This window comes from Lathyrus oleraceus, chromosome 4 (genome assembly GCF_024323335.1).
Source record: "Lathyrus oleraceus cultivar Zhongwan6 chromosome 4, CAAS_Psat_ZW6_1.0, whole genome shotgun sequence".
NCBI lineage: Eukaryota > Viridiplantae > Streptophyta > Magnoliopsida > Fabales > Fabaceae > Lathyrus > Lathyrus oleraceus.
Genome location: NC_066582.1, coordinates 146,938,054 through 146,957,649, shown reverse-complemented (window position 1 = coordinate 146,957,649; position 19,596 = coordinate 146,938,054). Strand labels below are relative to the sequence as shown.

General features: G+C 31.4%; 1 protein-coding gene across 1 annotated transcript; it reads left to right on the top strand.

The window, feature by feature from the left end:
* Window positions 1-4,236: 4,236 nt before the first annotated feature.
* On the top strand, window positions 4,237-5,895 carry LOC127074184 (zinc finger protein ZAT9). Its single transcript, XM_051015479.1, has one exon. The coding sequence runs from the start codon at window positions 4,708-4,710 to the stop codon at window positions 5,680-5,682; it is 975 nt and encodes a 324-aa protein (XP_050871436.1). The 5' UTR covers window positions 4,237-4,707; the 3' UTR covers window positions 5,683-5,895.
* Window positions 5,896-19,596: the final 13,701 nt, after the last annotated feature.

Below are 19,596 nucleotides of genomic sequence, written 5' to 3'. Positions count from 1 at the left end.
ATATTACTCTTAATATTTATACATATGCAGAGATTCAATATATGATATACAGGACCCGTGAGATATGATTATCAAGTTACTCACATAATAGTTTATACACATTATTTTTGTCCTATTTTATAGTAAAGCTTGATTGCATATATTATAATAATGATATCCTTATATTTAATAGTGTCTCACATTTAAGTCATACTTAATATTTCATTAAACAGATTAACTGTTATATAGACTTTATTACTTTGAAGCAAACATTATTAATAAAATCCTATTATTAAAATAATTAATAAGATACAACTTACAAGTTCCAAAGTAAAATCCTTGGCCACTAAGACTTACACCAACATATAGTTCTTTTGAATTATGATTATAGGATATGATAATGAAAGTAGATGTATTATTTTCAATTAAAGTGAATATGTGAAGCCAACCTCTCTTGTGGTGTTGGAACATTTGTGAGTTGTTGTTTCTGGCTTCCTCAAACTCTCCAACAAGTGATATCAAAGTCTAATTTGGCTTAGAAAATAAAAATGAGATATGGAACCCGTTTTGGATATAGTTACAAGATGTGGATGACTCATAATTGTTACAGAGATTGTTGGGTTCAAATGTGAGTAATTAAGTTTAATAGAGACTATGAATGGGAAAAATGTTAAATTTATAAAAGATATGACTCACATATCTAATGCCTTAAATTTTTTTGGTTGAGATGTAACGTCTTCCTCTTGTGATTATGGAGTATTGGTCTCGTTGCTTTTTCCTTCTCCAAATTCCCCAACATGATTTTCAACTCACATTTAACACACTAATAGTGTATGCATTGCGTCAATCATGTAAAACATTGTTGAATTTTATTGTTCAAAGTTAATGCTCAAATAACATTTCTAAGGATTTCATATTTGTGTTATTCATATGAATGGAGAAGAAGCACATTAGTTTAAACCTATAAGAACAAGTTAGATATATAAAATTAAGCAAATTAAAGTGGAATTAAACATATGGGTCATACCATGAAGTTATCAGAAAGAGTGATTGAACGGGGACTAAGAAAAGTGACTCAAGTAACTGATAATCAATTTGATTTTATGTCTGGGAGGTCAACCAAAGAAGTGATATATCTAGTACGACGTGTGATAGTGTAGTATCAGATGGACCAACAAGACTTGCATTTTATTTCTATTGACTTGAAGAAGACATATGATAAAGTGCCTATAGAGATTTTGTGGAAGAAAAGAAATGGTTATGATGGCATATATTTGAGATATCCAAGATATTTATGAAGGAGTATTGACTAGTGTGTAAACATAGGGTAGAGAGACAAATGATTTCCCCTTTAAATTTGGTTTGCATCAAGGTTCAACTTTAACCCCTGCCTTTTACTTTAATTTTGGATGTACTCACATAACACTTTCAAGAGCTAGCAGCGAGATGTATGATTTTTGTAGATGATATAGTCCTACTTGGCGAGTCGAAGTAGGGTTTAAATGAGAAGTTGAGACTTTGAGACGAGTTTTAGAAACATATTTCTTTCATCTAAGGAAAAGTAAGATGGGGTATATGGAATGTATGTTCAACAAAAAGAGAAGTGTTTCTAACTTATAGGTGAAAGTTTGAGAACACATCACCTCATAAATCACGTGGTTCGAATATCTTAGATCTATAATATAAAACGATGGAGAAATATAAGGGGTGTAAATCATCAAATTCAAACTGAGTGGCTGAAATGGATGAGGTTTTCATGAGTTTTATGTGACACAAAGGTACTGCTTATGCTAAAGGGGAAATTTTATCAAATTGTGATAAAACATACGATGTTGTACTGGATAAAATGTTGGATGGTTAAGAATCAACACGAGGGTAAATTAAGTGTAACAGTAATAAAGATTTAATATTGGATATGTGGTAAGACTAGACATTATAAGATTACAAATGAAAATAGTAGAGTGTTGGGGTAGCAACTATAGTAGAAAAGATAGTGAAAATAAACTTAGGTGGTTATGGCATGTTGAGAAAAGAGTTGTGGGTTATGTGGTAAGGAGAGTAGATCACATAGAGAGAAGTCAAACAACTAGAGGTAGAAAAATACCTAAAAAACTACAAAAAAAATTATTAAAAAAGATTTTGAGATTAAGGATTTGAATAAAAGCATGGTCTTAGATAGAACACTATGAAGAAAGTTCATCCATGTAACCGATCTCACTTAGTGGATTAAAGCTTGGTTTTTGTTGTTTAACGCTCACACGTTTGACTAATAACTTATAGAGTTTAAACTTTTTATGATGAAAGCTATCAAAATACTCTTTAGAGTTTAAATGTATTTTAATATTTGATTAATAACTTATAAATTTTGTATGATTCGCAAAAGGATTACAATACAAATCTTTAAAGTATTTGACAGTTTTTTGTCTTGTGCGATATTTGATTTACAATGGACAAGACAAATAATATAAAATAAATGTTAGTATAATAGATTTTATAAATATAAATATTAATATAAAAGGAAATATATAGAAAGATAGATAAATAGAGAAAATATATTTTTTAATAAAAATAAAAGATTATTTTCATATTTTAAATAACTTGTATTATAGGGAGAGGAGTATTTTTGTATTTTATATATATATATATATATATATATATATATATATATATATATATATATATATATATATAGAGAGAGAGAGAGAGAGAGAGAGAGAGAGAGAGAGAGAGAGAGAGAGAGAGAGAGAGAGAGAGAGAGAGAGAGAGAGAGAGAGAGAGAGAGAGAGAGAGAGAGAGAGAGAGAGAGAGAGAGAGAGAGAGAGAGAGAGAGAGAGAGAGAGAGAGAGAGAGAGAGAGAGAGAGAGAGAGAGAGAGAGAGAGAGAGAGAGAGAGAGAGAGAGAGAGAGAGAGAGAGAGAGAGAGAGAGAATTTTAAATGAAAATAATAAGGTATTTTCATATTATAAATAACTTGTACAAGGCACAAAATCGTATTTTTGTATTTTTGTATTGTAAGTATTAATAGATGAGAGAAATAATATATTTTTAAGGATTTAATTGAAATACTCTGACAGTGTAAAAGGATTTCACACCGTCAGTTAATCCTATGCGTTGGATATTGAAATAAGTTTGACTTTTATTTTAAAAACCTATAAAGTAATACAAACGGATGATGGTGATGAATCGACAGTGTAAATCTTTTTACACCGACAGTGTATAGTAATTAATCCCTATTTTTAATATATAATAAAATATATTTTTATTGTTAAGTAGTCTAGTGGTTAAAGTCTATCTTATTAAAGATAAACAAGCGAGATGTTGTGTGTTCGAACATGTTCCATTGCAACTGATGTTCTTATATAGCTACCGATTGAATTGTTTTAACTATATTAGGAATAAAAAGTTGTTTCATAATTTACTGAGAGACAAAAATAAGTTATTTCATAATATAGTGAGAGACAAAAATTACTTTTTTTGTTCTATTCTATAAACCATTATTAAATCAACTCCTCCATTTTTTTTAATGCACCCATATAGGTTAAATTTTTTATGATGAATGCTAGCAAAACACTCTAGAGTTTAAATCTCTTTTAATTGTTTGACTAATAACTTACATTAGTCTTCCTTTGCACGTAACAAGTATTTGATTATTCACCACCATCTAATTTTTTCCTTTTGGTGAATTCTCCACTCAAATTATACAACCACCTCTAAGGTTTGTCCCATTTGTTCAAACCATAGTACCTCTGTTTCAACTTTTATTTTGGTAATAGTCTTTATTATTTACATCCATAAATCATAACTTTTGTCCCCTTCATTTTTTACTTACTACCAATTACTAATAAAGTCTTATTCTAATTATTTCAACAACAAAAAGTCTTGTTGTAATTATCAGCAACTTGCTCTCGTAATGTAAGAATATTTCTGATCCCCAAATTATCTAAAATTTCTATAATGAATAATAATTCTCACCATTTTCTTTACAATTCGAAATCAAAATCTAATAAAACAAACAATCATTCACAATTAGTGAGTTGCACATCACAACAAAATAATCATCTATTATCACTCTTGTATTCCAATTTCAATGAATATATTCCATGGTCCCATATTCAGTTTTTTAAGTAATTATTTTATCTTTCAAGCAAAGGCGTATATGTGAATTTTGCCCAATATAGGGTAATTCAGATATATACAAATCCCACACAAAAAAAATGAAAAAGTATATAAATTTTAATTTTGCATTGCCAGTTAAGAGAAGCCAGAAAGCAATAAATAGAAAAAGGTTATTCCATTTGAGCAGCAAGGTTTGCATGTTACTTATAGCTCTTTTTCTGTTCAAGATCACACTTTCTAAATTTTTGCCGCTCTATAATTAATGTCACTGTTACATTATGTGTTTACACCACTCATTTTAAAATTCGGTACATAAAATAAAAAATATAATTTCTTTTAAAATTTGAATGGATGAGATCTTTTTGTATTTACTATTTGACGGTTGAGAATCTATTTTTTAATATTATTTTTATTTGTTGTATATATAATAGTATTATAATAAAAAGATAATTTATGGGGTGGTGTGTGTCTTTTGGTGGAGGAATGCTTGTTACCTACTCCTTTTAAGTTGTCATTTTTTGGCCTTAAAACTTACTACTAATATGTTTGTTTGTTGAGAGAGAAAAAGAGAGAGAATAAGTAAGAGAAAGTAAAATTGTTGAAGTTGGTGATAATGGAAAGACACAAATGCAAGCTATGTTCAAGGACTTTTAGCAATGGAAGAGCACTTGGTGGACACATGAAGGCTCATCTTGCCATAGCTAGGTCTCAGAAACAACAAACTCTTTTGTTCTCAAGCTCTTCATCAGAATCAGAACAAGAACAAGAACAAGGAAAAATATGGATTGGTTATGGTTTGAGAGAGAATCCAAGGAAGAGTCTGAAAACTGCAGATCCTGGATTTTCTTTGAAACATGACCAAACTGAGTCTGTTATTGTTCAAGATAGAGAAAGTGAGACTGAGTCGAAGAACAATCCGACTCGTCAACAACGATCCAAACGGACCAGAAAACTCAGCAGCAGCAACAACAACAACGGGAATTTTGAATTGAAGAAACCGAAGATGAGTTTCACTGTGAGAACAACTCTGTCAACATTCAATGATACTGAACCTGTTGAACCTGTTGAACCTGTTGAACCTGTGAGTTCAGTTTCTGATACTTCTCCTGAAGAAGACGTTGCTATGTGTCTCATGATGCTGTCAAGAGACAAATGGAGCAGGAGGAACAGCAACATCAACAATGCGGTGGAACAACAAGAAGAAGAGGGATCGGTGGAGAAAATACCGGAGGCGAAGTTGTTGAAACGAGTTCGAGGAAAGCATTTATGTGAAAACTGTAGGAAAATGTTCCGGTCTTCAAGAGCATTGGGAAGTCATAGAAGTGTTTGTTGTCGCCATGAAGCGTCAAATGGTAACAGTAACTATGACAAGATTTTCAAATGTCCGTTTTGTTTCAAGGTGTTTGGTTCCGGTCAAGCACTCGGTGGTCACAAGAGATCTCATTTGATTCCTTCCTCGTCTAACTCGGCAGCCAATGTTAATGTTAATGTTAATCTTCCGGCTAGATTCAAAGAGAGTTTCATAGATCTCAATTTACCAGCTCCGCTCGAAGAAGAAGACGATCTTAGCGTCGTTTCAGAAGCCTAATTGTGTGGCTATTTAATATTGGTTAATTATTAGTACTAGTACTTCTTAATTTGTTGGAATTGGGTAAAATAGTTTTAATTCATAGATCAAATGCTTTTTGATTCTATAATGGTAGATGAGTGTTAGTTATGATTTTCACCAACTGCTCTGCTATGTGTAATTCAGTTACATCATGAATTGGTAGTAAAAAAAAAACAGTTGAAGTTTCTCCAACATGGTTCTTACTTGATTGATAGTACTAGAATTCTTCATACTTTTGCAATGGGAATTTCAGATTTGGTTTTCTGTGTGGACCTATAAATTTGCCTTTAAAAGTACTAAAGTTCTGCAATTCTATTTTAACTCTTTGCTTATGTTATTTTGTTACTGCTAGTTTTTTTTTTAATAACTAAAAAAAATATACAAATAAAAGGGCTATTATTCTCTTTCTTCATTATTGAGTTGTTTTGTGTTTGTATTGGCTTGTTTGTTGAGTTCATGTTGTTGTTTTAAGCGTGAAGCATGAAAGCAATGATTTTAAAGGAGTCAGAAACGGTTAATGATTAAAGAAGCCAATAGGACTGAACAGTTAGTTTCTTTTTCAGTGTTTGGATGGATGCGGTGGAACTTGGAGAACTATTTCTAACTGAACTTTTTTTCCCCTAAGAAACTGTTGTAATTTATTTCAATATATTAGTACTAAATATAAGAACATAAATTTCTGGATTTTTAGCAAAAGTTATCTATGTTTGAAAAGAATGAAGTCTTGGAGTAAAAGGAGGAGGACCCGTTTTATTTTTGTCCAAGAATCGGTCAGAGTTATTATGATATGATAAAGTATATGCGGATCAAAATACTAATATATCAATAAAATAAATGTGATTGACAACGAAGAATTCTGTTTTTATATACTTCTACCTATTCTCTTATAAAGTAAAGTAACTAAATGTATATAGAGATCAAACTATATATGCATTTAACATTTGAATAATGTTACATGTTAGAAAGAAAGAAAAAAACTAATGTATAGAAAAAAAGAGGAATACATGACAACACGAAAATTAATATGAAAAATTAACCACAATCGTTGTAAATATTTTTAAAAAAATTATATAAAAATTATTAAAATATGTAGACTATTCTCGATCACCCAAATTCTTCAATACACCTATATTTTATAAAATAAATATTTAATTATTATTCACAACACTCTAACAGAAATATCTTCCTCTAATTATTTGTCTTCTCTCCATCTCGTTTACGCTCCTTACTATCGAATTTATCGATCTTTACTCTAACGCAAAAGTATAAGAGAAAAAAAATCAAATACATGGTTAAAGTGATTTTGATTTGTCAGTTTTGTAACGAAGAACTTGAATCCATTATAGTCTTGAACTCTCTTTTCTTTTACAAAACTAAACAATGTAAAACTTTTTTAATATGTATATTTTCAACCAACATCAATAATCTCAACCTTAATTGAAAATAATACATCGACTTCCATTGTCTTTACCGACAAACATAGTTCAAAAGAACTATCATACTTCACCATTAAGAATATTGTTTTGAAGCTACATCACTTCAAAAATTTCACATTGTCTTCACCGACAATCTTTGTTAAAAAAACTAGTATACTTTACCGAAAGAATAATATACTTCACTTAAAATAAATCACTTCAAGAATTTCCACATATTAAAAACCAGGTTGAGAACTTATGGCACAATTTTTTTGTTGACGGGAAGCTCTTCAACCACCGACATAATCCCACAACACACTTTGCATAAATGCCCATGTGTTTATTCGATAGTAATAACTCGTCATTTTCCATGACAGCAAAAATGCTATGGGAACCACTTCTCAATTTTTAGAAAAGAGCATCATCTACCATAATAAGGGGACATTGCTAGCATTTGAATAAGAGCACTTCTCTAATGCTAACCCATCACATCACTTATACTTTACATTTTCAAACTTTTCATATTTTCAATATCTCAAATCCATTTCATTATTTTTATTCATATAAGGCATTCCTCTAGTAATCAACATTGAGTTCGACAAAGTATTTCTCTCAACCTTCAATCTTCTTTCTTTAAAAGTACTTTTACTAGCAACTTCAAAATTCAAAAATCATTTATCATATATTAAAACATGTTTAATATGCTTTATATTCACATCAACCTTGACTTTAATAGATTCTAATTCATAGACAATAGCATTGGGAATACTTGGGTGATCAGATACTTTTGTATTTTTATCCATAATCAAGCTATAAAACCGATCTTTCAACAATAATTGGCTTAAAATACCCTTTCTTGATATAGCCCTTCTAGTTTCTCTCAAAGCTCTTTGGATGATGATGTGCTAAGAACATTCGCAAGAATATTATTAGGCAAAGATATGCAGATTAAACTCTCAAATCTAATTCCTCCCACTTCTCGTTGTTCATGTTGGAAATGTTTTCTTTCAATGTCTTGTGTAATCTTAATTGTATCACAACATCTTTGACTTAAATTTTCACCAAGTCAAATTTATTTCTTCCATCAAATTTCTAAGTCATATCTCACCACACTTGAAAAACTTGACATCACGGTTAACACCTTTACTGCAGCGAAAAAAAATCATAACTAACACAGAGTATAAATTTTCTTTTATGTTATGGAAAATTAGATAAAACTGCAACCACATAGCATATTAGAAAATTTACCACACCAAACAAAACTCTGTATAAAATGTTAGGAAAAAATAATGCATAAAGAAAAAGAAGAACACAACAATTTAATGTGTAAACTCCAAAATCGGAGAAAAAACCACGACACAATAACAACACAATAATTTAACATGAAAACTCCAAAATCGGAGAAAAAATCACGACCATTATCAAATGACAACTAGATAATAATATTATGAAAAAATTGTTACAATACATAGTCTACCTTCAACCACATCAATGCCCTAATACACCCACATTCTCTAAAAATAAAATATTTAGTAATCCTTCACAACACTCTATCACAAGAGTATAAGAGAAAAATAAATAAAAATAAAACCTAAACTTAAAGTTTTTTTAATTTATGTGTTTTGTAATGAAGGACTTGAATTTATTATATAACATTGCACTCCTTGTTTCTTTACAAAACTAAGTGATGTGTGGTTTCTTAAACATGTATATTTTCAACTAACACCAACTTTACACTTTGTTAAATTTTATAAAATCTATTTTTTAGTTGAAAATGTATATCATATAAATAATGTATATAAAATTTTACAAAAATTTAAAACCACTCCATAAACTATTGAGATTTATAAAGATTAGTGAAGTTTAATAATAACACAAAAAGACTTTAATCTTTATGAATCTCGATAAATGTTGAATAATTTTAAATTTATGTAAAATTTTAGATAAATAATTGGAACGATTCTTACTTTAAATTGAATAATAAACTTTATAATTTTTGTATAGAAAAATTCAGTATCATTAATAGTCAAACCAACAAGCATGACAGATATTGTGAAATAAGTGAAATGGAACATACTACATACATAGCTTAGAAGCACTTTAAAGAGAAAATACTACATGATCATAAGAGACATATGCATAGATTGTTCACAAGCTAAGACACAAGAAAACCAAAAGCAACAACATTTTAACCAGTAATCCACTTTTTTGCAAACACCATTAATGATAATGTGGGAGTAAGAATCCATAGTATTTTTCCAAATCCAATTACGGGTGATTTTTTTGACCCGTGTTTGCACTTTTCAACTTTATATGGTCTTAATATTGCCCAACTTTCTCGAATGTTCATAAATTAATAGATGATTAGAGATAGTGTTGGAATGGATGTTGGACTCATAAGCTTCCTCAGTCACTATGAAATTCCAATAGACACACACAAACATGCTACGGGACACAAAACTCTTTTGAGGCATTTTTCCAAACACCAAGAGTTCAACCTTTAACCCTAAAATAAAAAAACACATAATAGAAAATATGTAACGCAAATTAAACAACTCTGTTAGAAGATGTTTGATTGATATATATTTAGGAAACATCTTTAATTCATCAAGTTGTTTAACACATTTCCCACTGTATTGATAGTTGATTAAACATATAAAACCAACAAATGCAAGCTACCCCAGCTTGAAATTATAGATGTTACTTCTACAGAGATGGCATATTCAATTGGCTTTTTTTTAATGTGAACAAGAAAATAATTCTACTTGCACTTTAGAAATGTATCGCAGTTTGTTGAGAGACTAAATTTTTTTGTCATATGTGATTGTCACTAATTGTGATACATCACTGATGAAATCTATTGCAAAAATATTTCATATCTCATGTGTTTTACCGTGTCAGTATCACATAACAAAAAGTAAGATATTTAAAATTTATATTTTGGAAAATAAACAAATCAACAAAAACTATTGGAACCCATAACGAAAAATATGGAATGTTGTAAACAATTCTTCTACAAAGAGTTATATGCTAATTTTGTCAGGCGGTTTCGAAGCGTGTGCGTGAAATATTTAAAAATTTGAAACATGTTAAAACTACAATATTAGACCAAATGAGGGATAAAATAGTTTACGCTTAGACATATCAGGTTAGACACTTTGGCAACACCATCATAAGCAAAGTTGAGTTTGCTCATGGTAGATTGAAGAAATGGTTATGTTGTGAAATCGATGTCTGAAAAATAGAGTATGATTGATTTTTTAATTAACAAGAAAACCACAAAATAAAATAAAAGAGAGAAGAGAAGAGAAAGACAATTCAAAGTGTTACAAAACTGGATTCTTGATTCAATTACACATTAGAGAACAATGTTTACAATTGAATCTCAATCACACCATTTTCTTCTTCTGATTAGGATTATCAGGGATTGATAGAGAAATGAAAACTAGTATGCTATTTATACGAAAACTAAACCCTAGCTTTCAACTAACATACTAAACAATTGGCCCAACAGAATGGTCCAATTCAACATGCTAACTTAAACAACAAGATAACATATTTCGACAGCTACACTACCTCTTCGACTTTGATAGAGCTCTTCGACTTCGACATAGTTTGCTACAACACTAGCTTATAACTCATAAGCTACAAATTTCCACCTTGGATAAAACTATGAACCACGAATCCAAATAGTTGTCATCTGTAGTCTTATTAGCTGCATACAGTGGAAAAACTTGCAACTTGGCAATGTCTTAGTGATCATATCAGCAACATTGTCATCAGGTGAAAACTTTAGCACTTGGACTTCTCCATGCCCAATTATATCTCTAACAAAATGCAACCTCACATCAATGTGCTTGATTCACTCATGATAGGTTTAATTCTTCGACAAGTGTATTGCACTTTGACTATCACATTTAACAGTAATTTCTTGACCTTAAAGTTTTAGCTCCTTAGAAAAACCTTCAAGCCACGACGCTTCTTTCACATCTTCGGTGAGGGAAATGTACTCTACTTCAGTGGTTGATAAGGCAACAACCTTTTAAAGTGTTGCTTTCCAACTGATTATTATACCAAACATAGTGAACACTTATTCAAAAATAGATTTTCTGGAATCGATACAACCTGCATAATCAAAGTTGACAAATCCTTCCATTTTAACTTTGATATCATCACCAAAGGCTCCACCATAAATAAGTACTTTGTTTAGAAGCCCATTTATGTACCTTATAATCCACTTTAATGCTTGCTAGTGCGCCTTCCCGGGATTGTTCATATACCTGCTTACAAGGCTCACTCTGTATGATATGTTTGGCCTCGTACAAACCATAGCATGCATCAAAGAACCTACTATACTAGCATATGAAATGTTATTCATATAGGCTATTTCGACTTTAGTATTAGGACTTTGATTCGAACTCAGCTTGAACTGAGGATTAGTCGGTGTTACCATAACTTTGAATTTAACATACCAACTTGTCGAGAATCTTCTTTAGGTATGTCTCTTGATATAAGCATAATCTTGATTGCCTTCTATCTCTCTGGATGTAAATCCCAAGAATTCTAGAGATAACTCCCAAATCCTTCATGTCGAACCCCTTATCGAGTTCATCCTTCACCTTCATAACATCTTCCGTATGATTGCTTGCTAGAAGGATGTCATCCACATAAAGCAACAAAATAAAAGTGAACTTCCAAGTCAAAATATGAGGTAAACACAGTGGTCGAACTGACTCTAGTGAAACCTATGTGTGCCATGAACTTGACAAATATTATATTCCCTTGTCAAGAAGATTGTTTCAGACCATATAATGACCTATTCATCTTGCACACATAATTTTCCTTTCCCTTTTCTGCATACCCTTCAGGTTACCCCATCAGGATTGTTTCATCTATACCACCATACAGGAAGGTTGTCTTTATATCCATTTGATTCAATTTCTAATTCAAACTTTGCCACCTTGGCTAATAACATTCTAATGGGCATGTGTTTTACATCAGGCGAGAACACATCATTGAAGTTGATACCTTCTTTCTGAGTGAACCCCCTAGCAACCAACCTTACCTTAAATCTCTTTGACATCATTCATTTGATTCCTTCCTTAACCTTGAAAATCTACTTACAGTTGACTAACATATCCCTTGTAGGTTTTTCGATCATCTCCTAAGTGATATTATCATGAAAAGATTTATTCTCATCATCCATGGCTTTAACCCATTCAGTCTTGTCTCGACTCCTCATAACTTTATTATAGTATCTAGGTTCTTCATTTAAAACCTCACTTACAGAGATTAAAGCATAAGCTATGAGATCTGCATAACCAAGTCTCTGAGGTGGCTTGATGACTCTTCTTGATCTGTCTCTTGCCATTAGGTAGTCATTATTAGTCTCTTCATCTTCATCAGTCACTTGTGCTTATTCTTCGACTTCATCTGGGTTATGTAATTCACCATCACTATGTTTAACCTCAATAAGAATCTCTTCGTACTTTGACTAACTTCATCAGTTTTCTTGAAATTCATCCCAGCTTCATTGAAAACTACATCTCAACTTGTAATACACCTTTTGTGACCTACCTCTAGGCATCATAACCTATAAGCTTTAACTCCTCCAAGGTATCCAAAGAACATTCATATCAGAGCTCTAGGTTTGACCTTGTCTTACCTAATGTGAGCATATGTTACACAACCAAATCCTCTAAATTCGTCAAGGTCTGGTGGATGATATGACCAACCTTATTAAGGTGTCTTCATCCCCAAGGTAGTTAAGGGACACTTATTTATCAAGTAAGGTGCAGTCATGACTGCCTCAGCCGAAAACACCTTTTTTAATCCAGCATTAACCAACATGCACCTCACTCTTTCCAGAATGGTTCGATTAAACCTTTCAGCCAAACCATTTTGTTGGGGATTACATGTACTAGTTATGTGCCTTGTAATTCTAGACGCATCATAATAGTTATTGAAATGCTCATTGTAAAATTCAAGACCATTGTCGGTCCTCAACCACTTGACCTTCTGCTAGTTTGGTTTTCGACTAGAGTCTTCTAACTTTTGAAATTTTCAAAAGTTTCATCCTTAGAATTTTGAATGAATACCCATAAATTTTGTGAGTAATCATCAACTATGGATAGAAAATATCTTGCACCAGAGTGTGAAGGATTTGTTGCAGGCCCCCAAAGATCAGCATGGATATAATCAAGGGATACATGTGTTCTTTGTTTACCTTTGTTAAATTTCACCTTACATGATTTACCAAATACACAAGGTTCACAAAACACCAGTTTTTCGACCTTTTCACCACATATCATATTTTGTTTTGACAATTTGATCAAGCCTCTTTAAATGACATGGAAAAGTCTCTTATGCCATAGCTTAGTCTTCGACATAGGTTTTATGGATGCCACATCTGCTAAACCACTTACAACATTAACCTCAAGGTTATGCATGCCTTGCCTTTTGAAACCTCTCAAGTATTCCTTTGCCCCCTTCATTACCTTTAGGATACTTTGCTTTCCTTTGAAAACATATGCTTTCTTGTCGAATTCACCAAGAGAAATCAAAATCCTCTTAAGATCATGTACATACTTGACATCATTCAATAGCCTTATTGACTCATCACGAAGCTTGAATCTGACATATCCAATTCATGCAATATTGTAAGCTTTGTTGATCACATAATTCCTTAAACACGACCTTGTTTAGAGTCATGTACCAAATACAACCTGAAACCATAATCCACTCATTGTTAGAGTCGCTGCTTGAAACCACCAAGACATCAGATGATTCATAATCATCTTACACAATGGTTGCATTACCATTATCCTTTCCACCATTATTATTGAGACGTTCAGGGCACAACTTTCTTGTGTGACCCTTCTTCTTGTAGTGGTAACACCTAATAGCAGGAGCATTACCACCATAACATTTTTGTACAACTTTATTATTATTCTTCTCAAATGTACCATTTTTATTCAAGAATTTTCCTTTTACGGATAATCCTTCACCAATAGATGATGGCTTGTGCTCCTTTCTTTCATTAAAATCCTTCGAGTACAAGGTTGATCAAACTTCTTCAATGATCAGGGGCTTTCTTCCATACAAGAGAGCTTCTTTGAAGTGAGCATGAGATCTTGGTAAATCACACAATAGTAGCAACAGTTGATCTTCATCATTAATCTTGACCTCTATATTTTCAAGATCAAGAATCAACTTGTTAAACATATCCAACTTCTCAGCCAACACTTTGTCTTCATTCATCTTGAATGAATACAAAGCTTACTTTACGTAGAGACGGTTGACCAAGGATTTGGTCATATACAAACCCTCAAGTTTTCTCCACACGCCCATTGTCGTCTTCTCCTTCGTGGCTTACTAGAGAACCTTATCACCAAGGCTCAATATGATAGTTTTATAGGCTTTCTCGATCATCGTCGTCTTCTCCTTCACCGTTAGGGAAGCATCCATCTTCTATGATCCTTTTAACGCTTCTAATAAACCATGCTGAACCAGTAGGGGTTGCATCTTCAAGCGCCAAAAATCGAAATCATTCACACTGGTGAATTTCTCAAGCTCATACTTTATTTACAACATCTTCTCCTCCATGCTCACCGCATCAATTTATTGTGAAAGTGATGCTTAAAAAACAGAGTATGATCGGTTTCTTGATTAACAAGAAAATCACAATTTAAAACAAAAGAGATAAGAGAAGAGAAAGACAATTCAAAGTGGTATAAAACTGGATTGTTGATTCAATTACACACTAGGGAACAATTTTTACAATTGAATCGCAATCACACCATATTCTCCCTCTGATTAGGATTATCGAGGATTGATGGAGAAGTGAGAACTAGTATGTTATTTATAATAAAACTAAATCCTGGCTTTAAACTAACATACTAAACAATTGGCCCAAATAGGTTGACCAAATTCAACATGCTAACTTAAACAACAAGCTAACATATTTCGATAGCTATACTAGCTTTTCGACTTCGATAGAGCTCTTCGACTTCGAAAGATTTTACTACAACACTAACTTATAACCTATAAACTATATGTTGCATAAAAGTAAGAGTGGTTTTTGCAAGGGTTAAAATGCAATGAACATTAGCTTTTAAATATGAGTACTTTCAAACATTATGAAGATTTATAAGAAATAGATAGAGTGTGACGAGCAACCAATTTGTTAAAGTGTGTTTATAGAGTGTGTTTGTAGCATTCGTTTGTCTTAAAATTTTGGATTTACTTAAATCAATTCTTACAAATTGATTGATAAGATACGGACTAACTTTCATTTATAAACAAGTTTTCACCTTGTGAGAATCTTTTTTAAAAAAATGTTGTGTTAGATGTTATTTTGCACCTCTGTAAATATAATTTTAGTTGTTGAGTTTCATACATTATTAAATTTTTTATTTTAACTCATATTTTTAATAAAAAATATAGATTTTTGTACTCAAGAGTAATAACTTTATATATATTTTCTTCATAAATGAAATTAGGACTAATAACAATTGTTGAGAATATATCAAGTGTGAGTAGTGTGGATAATAGTCTTACATTGGTTGGTAATGTGGAGACTTGAGCATTTATAAGTGAGAGAACCCACTCACCTATCACCTTAAGGTTTTGGGTGAATATGTGGTGTGTCTCTCACAAAGGTGTTGCTCTACCCACAATGTTCAATGCTCCCTAGTGAGAAAAAAATCCAACAAATGGTATCAGAGCCTTTGGTTCGAGAAGGGACCGGCTTACTTGTATCGTAAGTCAACGACGCCAGTGTGGTGAATAAGAAACGTTCCGTTGAAGAGTGTCAACGGCGCCAGTGTGGTGAATAAGAAACGTTTCGTGCGGTACAAGGACTTGTGGAAGTAAGAAGAGTTTTCACTTGAGGGGGAGCATTGTGGACTCACACTTGAGGGGGAGTGTTGAGAATATATCAAGTGTGAGTAGTGTGGATAATAGTCCCACATTGGTTGGTAATGTAGAAACTTGAGCATTTATAAGTGAGAGAACCCACTCACCTATCACCTTAAGATTTTGGCTGAATATGTGGTGTGTCTCTCACAAAGGTGTTACTCTATCCACAATGTTCAGTGTTCTCTATTGAAAAAAAAATTGAGATTAAAAGATTTAATTTGGAAATAAATAGACCGAAATCACAATCAATATAAAATACGAAACCAAAAATATATTTACGCTATTTTTTCTTTAAAATCTAAATAAGCGAGAATTGTCTAAAAAAGAGAATTGATTTTGAAAAGTTGATATTTTAAAAAGTAAATCATAATTAAAATTGAGTTGAATGTAAAGTGATAAATATTGTTTGAAAATAAATTGAACATTAAATTTTTAATCTAAAAAGCACACTTAAATCATAGTTTGAAGTAGGAATAATCAATTTTATTGTATAAGAGTGAGGAACAAGTGATATCTTGTTTCACAAGAATTTCATTTCCTTTGAACAGTGTTAATAATTCATGAGAGCATTTTATTTCATCACAAGCCAAGCTAGTACATATGTAACGTGACATGAAACTGGTTGTGGCTCATTGCTTTTGACCCTTTAACACATGTATTTATTGGACAAAATAAATTTGTAAACATCAAAAGCCAGATTCGTCCCCATCGAATAGCATGGGTGTGAATTGGATTGGAGGGTGTAATTTGGGGATTGGATAAGATTAATAAACGACAAAATTTTGTTAGAATCTTCGCAATTTTATTTTTGTTTTATATATACATATCATTGCCTCCTGTAATATGCTAATTTGTCGTTATTATCTAATCTCTCAAGGCCAACATATCTATTTCCTAATTTACATATTTTGAAAGTCATTTTACACTTTGGTGTCAAATACGAATTAGGAGTAAGGCATTTTTTTAACACGATTATAAACATAATTAAGTCTAAGGAATCATTGTCCGAAAACTAATAATTTTTCCATTTTTTTTATATAAATATAAGAAAAGGGCACCTAAAATCTAATACATCACGAGAGATGTTAAGTTGAACAAGTATAAAGAATGCGAGGAAATATCTGAGTACAACAATTTTAAAGAATAAGGGCCTGTTTGAAATGAATCTTAAAAACTCTTTTTTAGTTTTTGAAAATTTAAAATTTAAAAACTTGTTTGAATATAATGTTTTGCAAAAGTGTTTTTAAAAACTCTTTTCTATTTTTCAGTTTTTAAAAGTAAAAAAGTGAAACAGTTTAGTTGTGTTTTGCTTCTCACTTTTTAGTTTTTAGTATTATAAAACTTGAAGAAAAAACATAAAAAATTTATAATTTTCATTTATAACGTTAATGTGATTTAAAAGATTAGATTATCAAACAAGTTTTTTCATTTTCATATTTTTAAAACAGTTTTTAAAAATTACTTTATCAAACAAAATTTTTGTTAATTTTCTTCTTAAAAATAGTTTTTTAAAATAGATTTGAAAAACAAATTTTAAGAACTAAAATTGAAAAGTGTTTCAAACAGGCCCTAAGTATGGTTGTTATTTCTCTTATATAATTTTCTTTTTTTAATTTTTAATTGATGTCATGTTTAGTTACTTACATTAAAATTCAACAATCTTTTTAATAACCGTGTTGTTGAGAATGTTTTCCGTTGTGTCAATGCAGTAATTTCAGCATAGTCAGTTGTTGTCGAAATGCATGGCGTGTTGAATTAGATGTCGAAATGTTAAAAAAAGTGTGTTTTTGACGTATTCGTTAGACTTTGTTTTTTTATTTTATATTAAAGCTAAGTTAGTTAGTTTGTTAGAGATTGGTTGGAGTGCAAGCAATTTCAGTCTATAAATATAGAGGAATCCTATTATTGATTGTTACACAAAAGAGAAATGTGGTTGTACAGTTGAATAAAAAAACTCAGTTTTGAGAACAAAGAAAAACTTTGCAGAAACAAGTTCTTCTTTTTCATTCTCTCGTTAAAAACCCTAAATTCTTTCTTCACTAAATTCAAGTTTTCTTTTCTTCTTTCATTATCGTTGTGCAGTGAAATCTTGCAACCAGTGTGTGGTTGATTCACTCGAGCGAAGAGTGAAGAATAAGAGGAGTAATCAATCAGAAAGATTTATTCTTGTTCATCAAGATTTAGTTCGGAATTCTCCAAGTTTTGATGAAATTATTGAGCAAGAATTTGGTGAAATTCCAACATCTGGTATCTAGAGTATTGACTGTGTGATTCTTGGGAAGCATGACATGATGAATCATCTGAACAGATATTTTTCGGCAAGCCTCTCAATTCTGAAGAAGCGGAATTAAGAGAATTGGTGCAAGCAGATAAAGACTGTTTTTTTGCTATCAAAATCTTTGGGATCTTGTGAAGGAGGGAGTGACGCCACTTGCAGCAAACGTGACGGATAAAGAAAAGGATGCACACAAAGAATAGAAGAAGAAAGATTATAAAATTCTCTTTATGATTCATCAATGCGTTGATGCAGATAATTTCGAAAAGGTCAATGATGTTGAATCAACAAAAGAAGCATGAGAAATTTTGGAAAAACCATTTGGAGGCGCTGAGAAGGTGAAAGAGATGAAGTTATAAATTCACAAAAGAACGTTTGAATTGCTTCAGATGGAAGAAATGAAAGCATAACTGATTTTTTTACTAGGGTTACAAAACTGGTGAATCGAATCAAGGATTATGGAGAAGTGTTGACATCAAGATCAACTATTATAAAAATCTTGGAATCATTGACTCAAAAATTTGACCACGTGATAATAGCCATAGAAGAGTCGAACAAAAATCCAACAAAATTCTTTCAAATAAAACTTGAATATTCAAAGAAGAAACCAATATCCACGGCTCTAATTAGGAGAGTAGACAAATTTACTTTGTGCTAATTGAAGGGACAAGACTGTCCTTTACAAAAAAGAAGTAGATGCTCCAAAAACGACCATTAGGAGTCACGAGCACGAAATTTGATGAATGCTATTCATGAATGAAAAGTACTAGTAACTCACATTCATTTTTGTTGCATTTGTGAACGTGAAAACTTTATAATCCCTTCAATAGACTATACTTTTCTTCTATGGTAAAATAGCACATCACACATGGAATTGTATGACTATTTTTCACGGTTTTGAATTCTTTTTTTGGTAAAAGTTTTGATTTCATTTAATAAATAATAAGATAAAATGTCAATTGGATGCAGTTATGTAGGGTTGAAAATGGGGTTAGATAGGTTGATTAAACCTGCGTAGTCCACCAAAAATGGTAGGGTGGATTAGGTGGTATTCATCCACTTTGCCGACTTGTTAATCTTTTCATTTTTGGTTAAATGCCGACTTGCTAATCTAGTTGAATACCACTAAAATAATTGTATTTTACTTTATGTGATCCACAATATTGATCACATTTGCAACAAAAGTAAATAAATATGATTATTTTATAAAGCTATTTTAATTGTTTTAATGGTTTATTTTCAATTGTATCTTACAAGTAATGTAATGTGTGTTTTAGTTTTAAT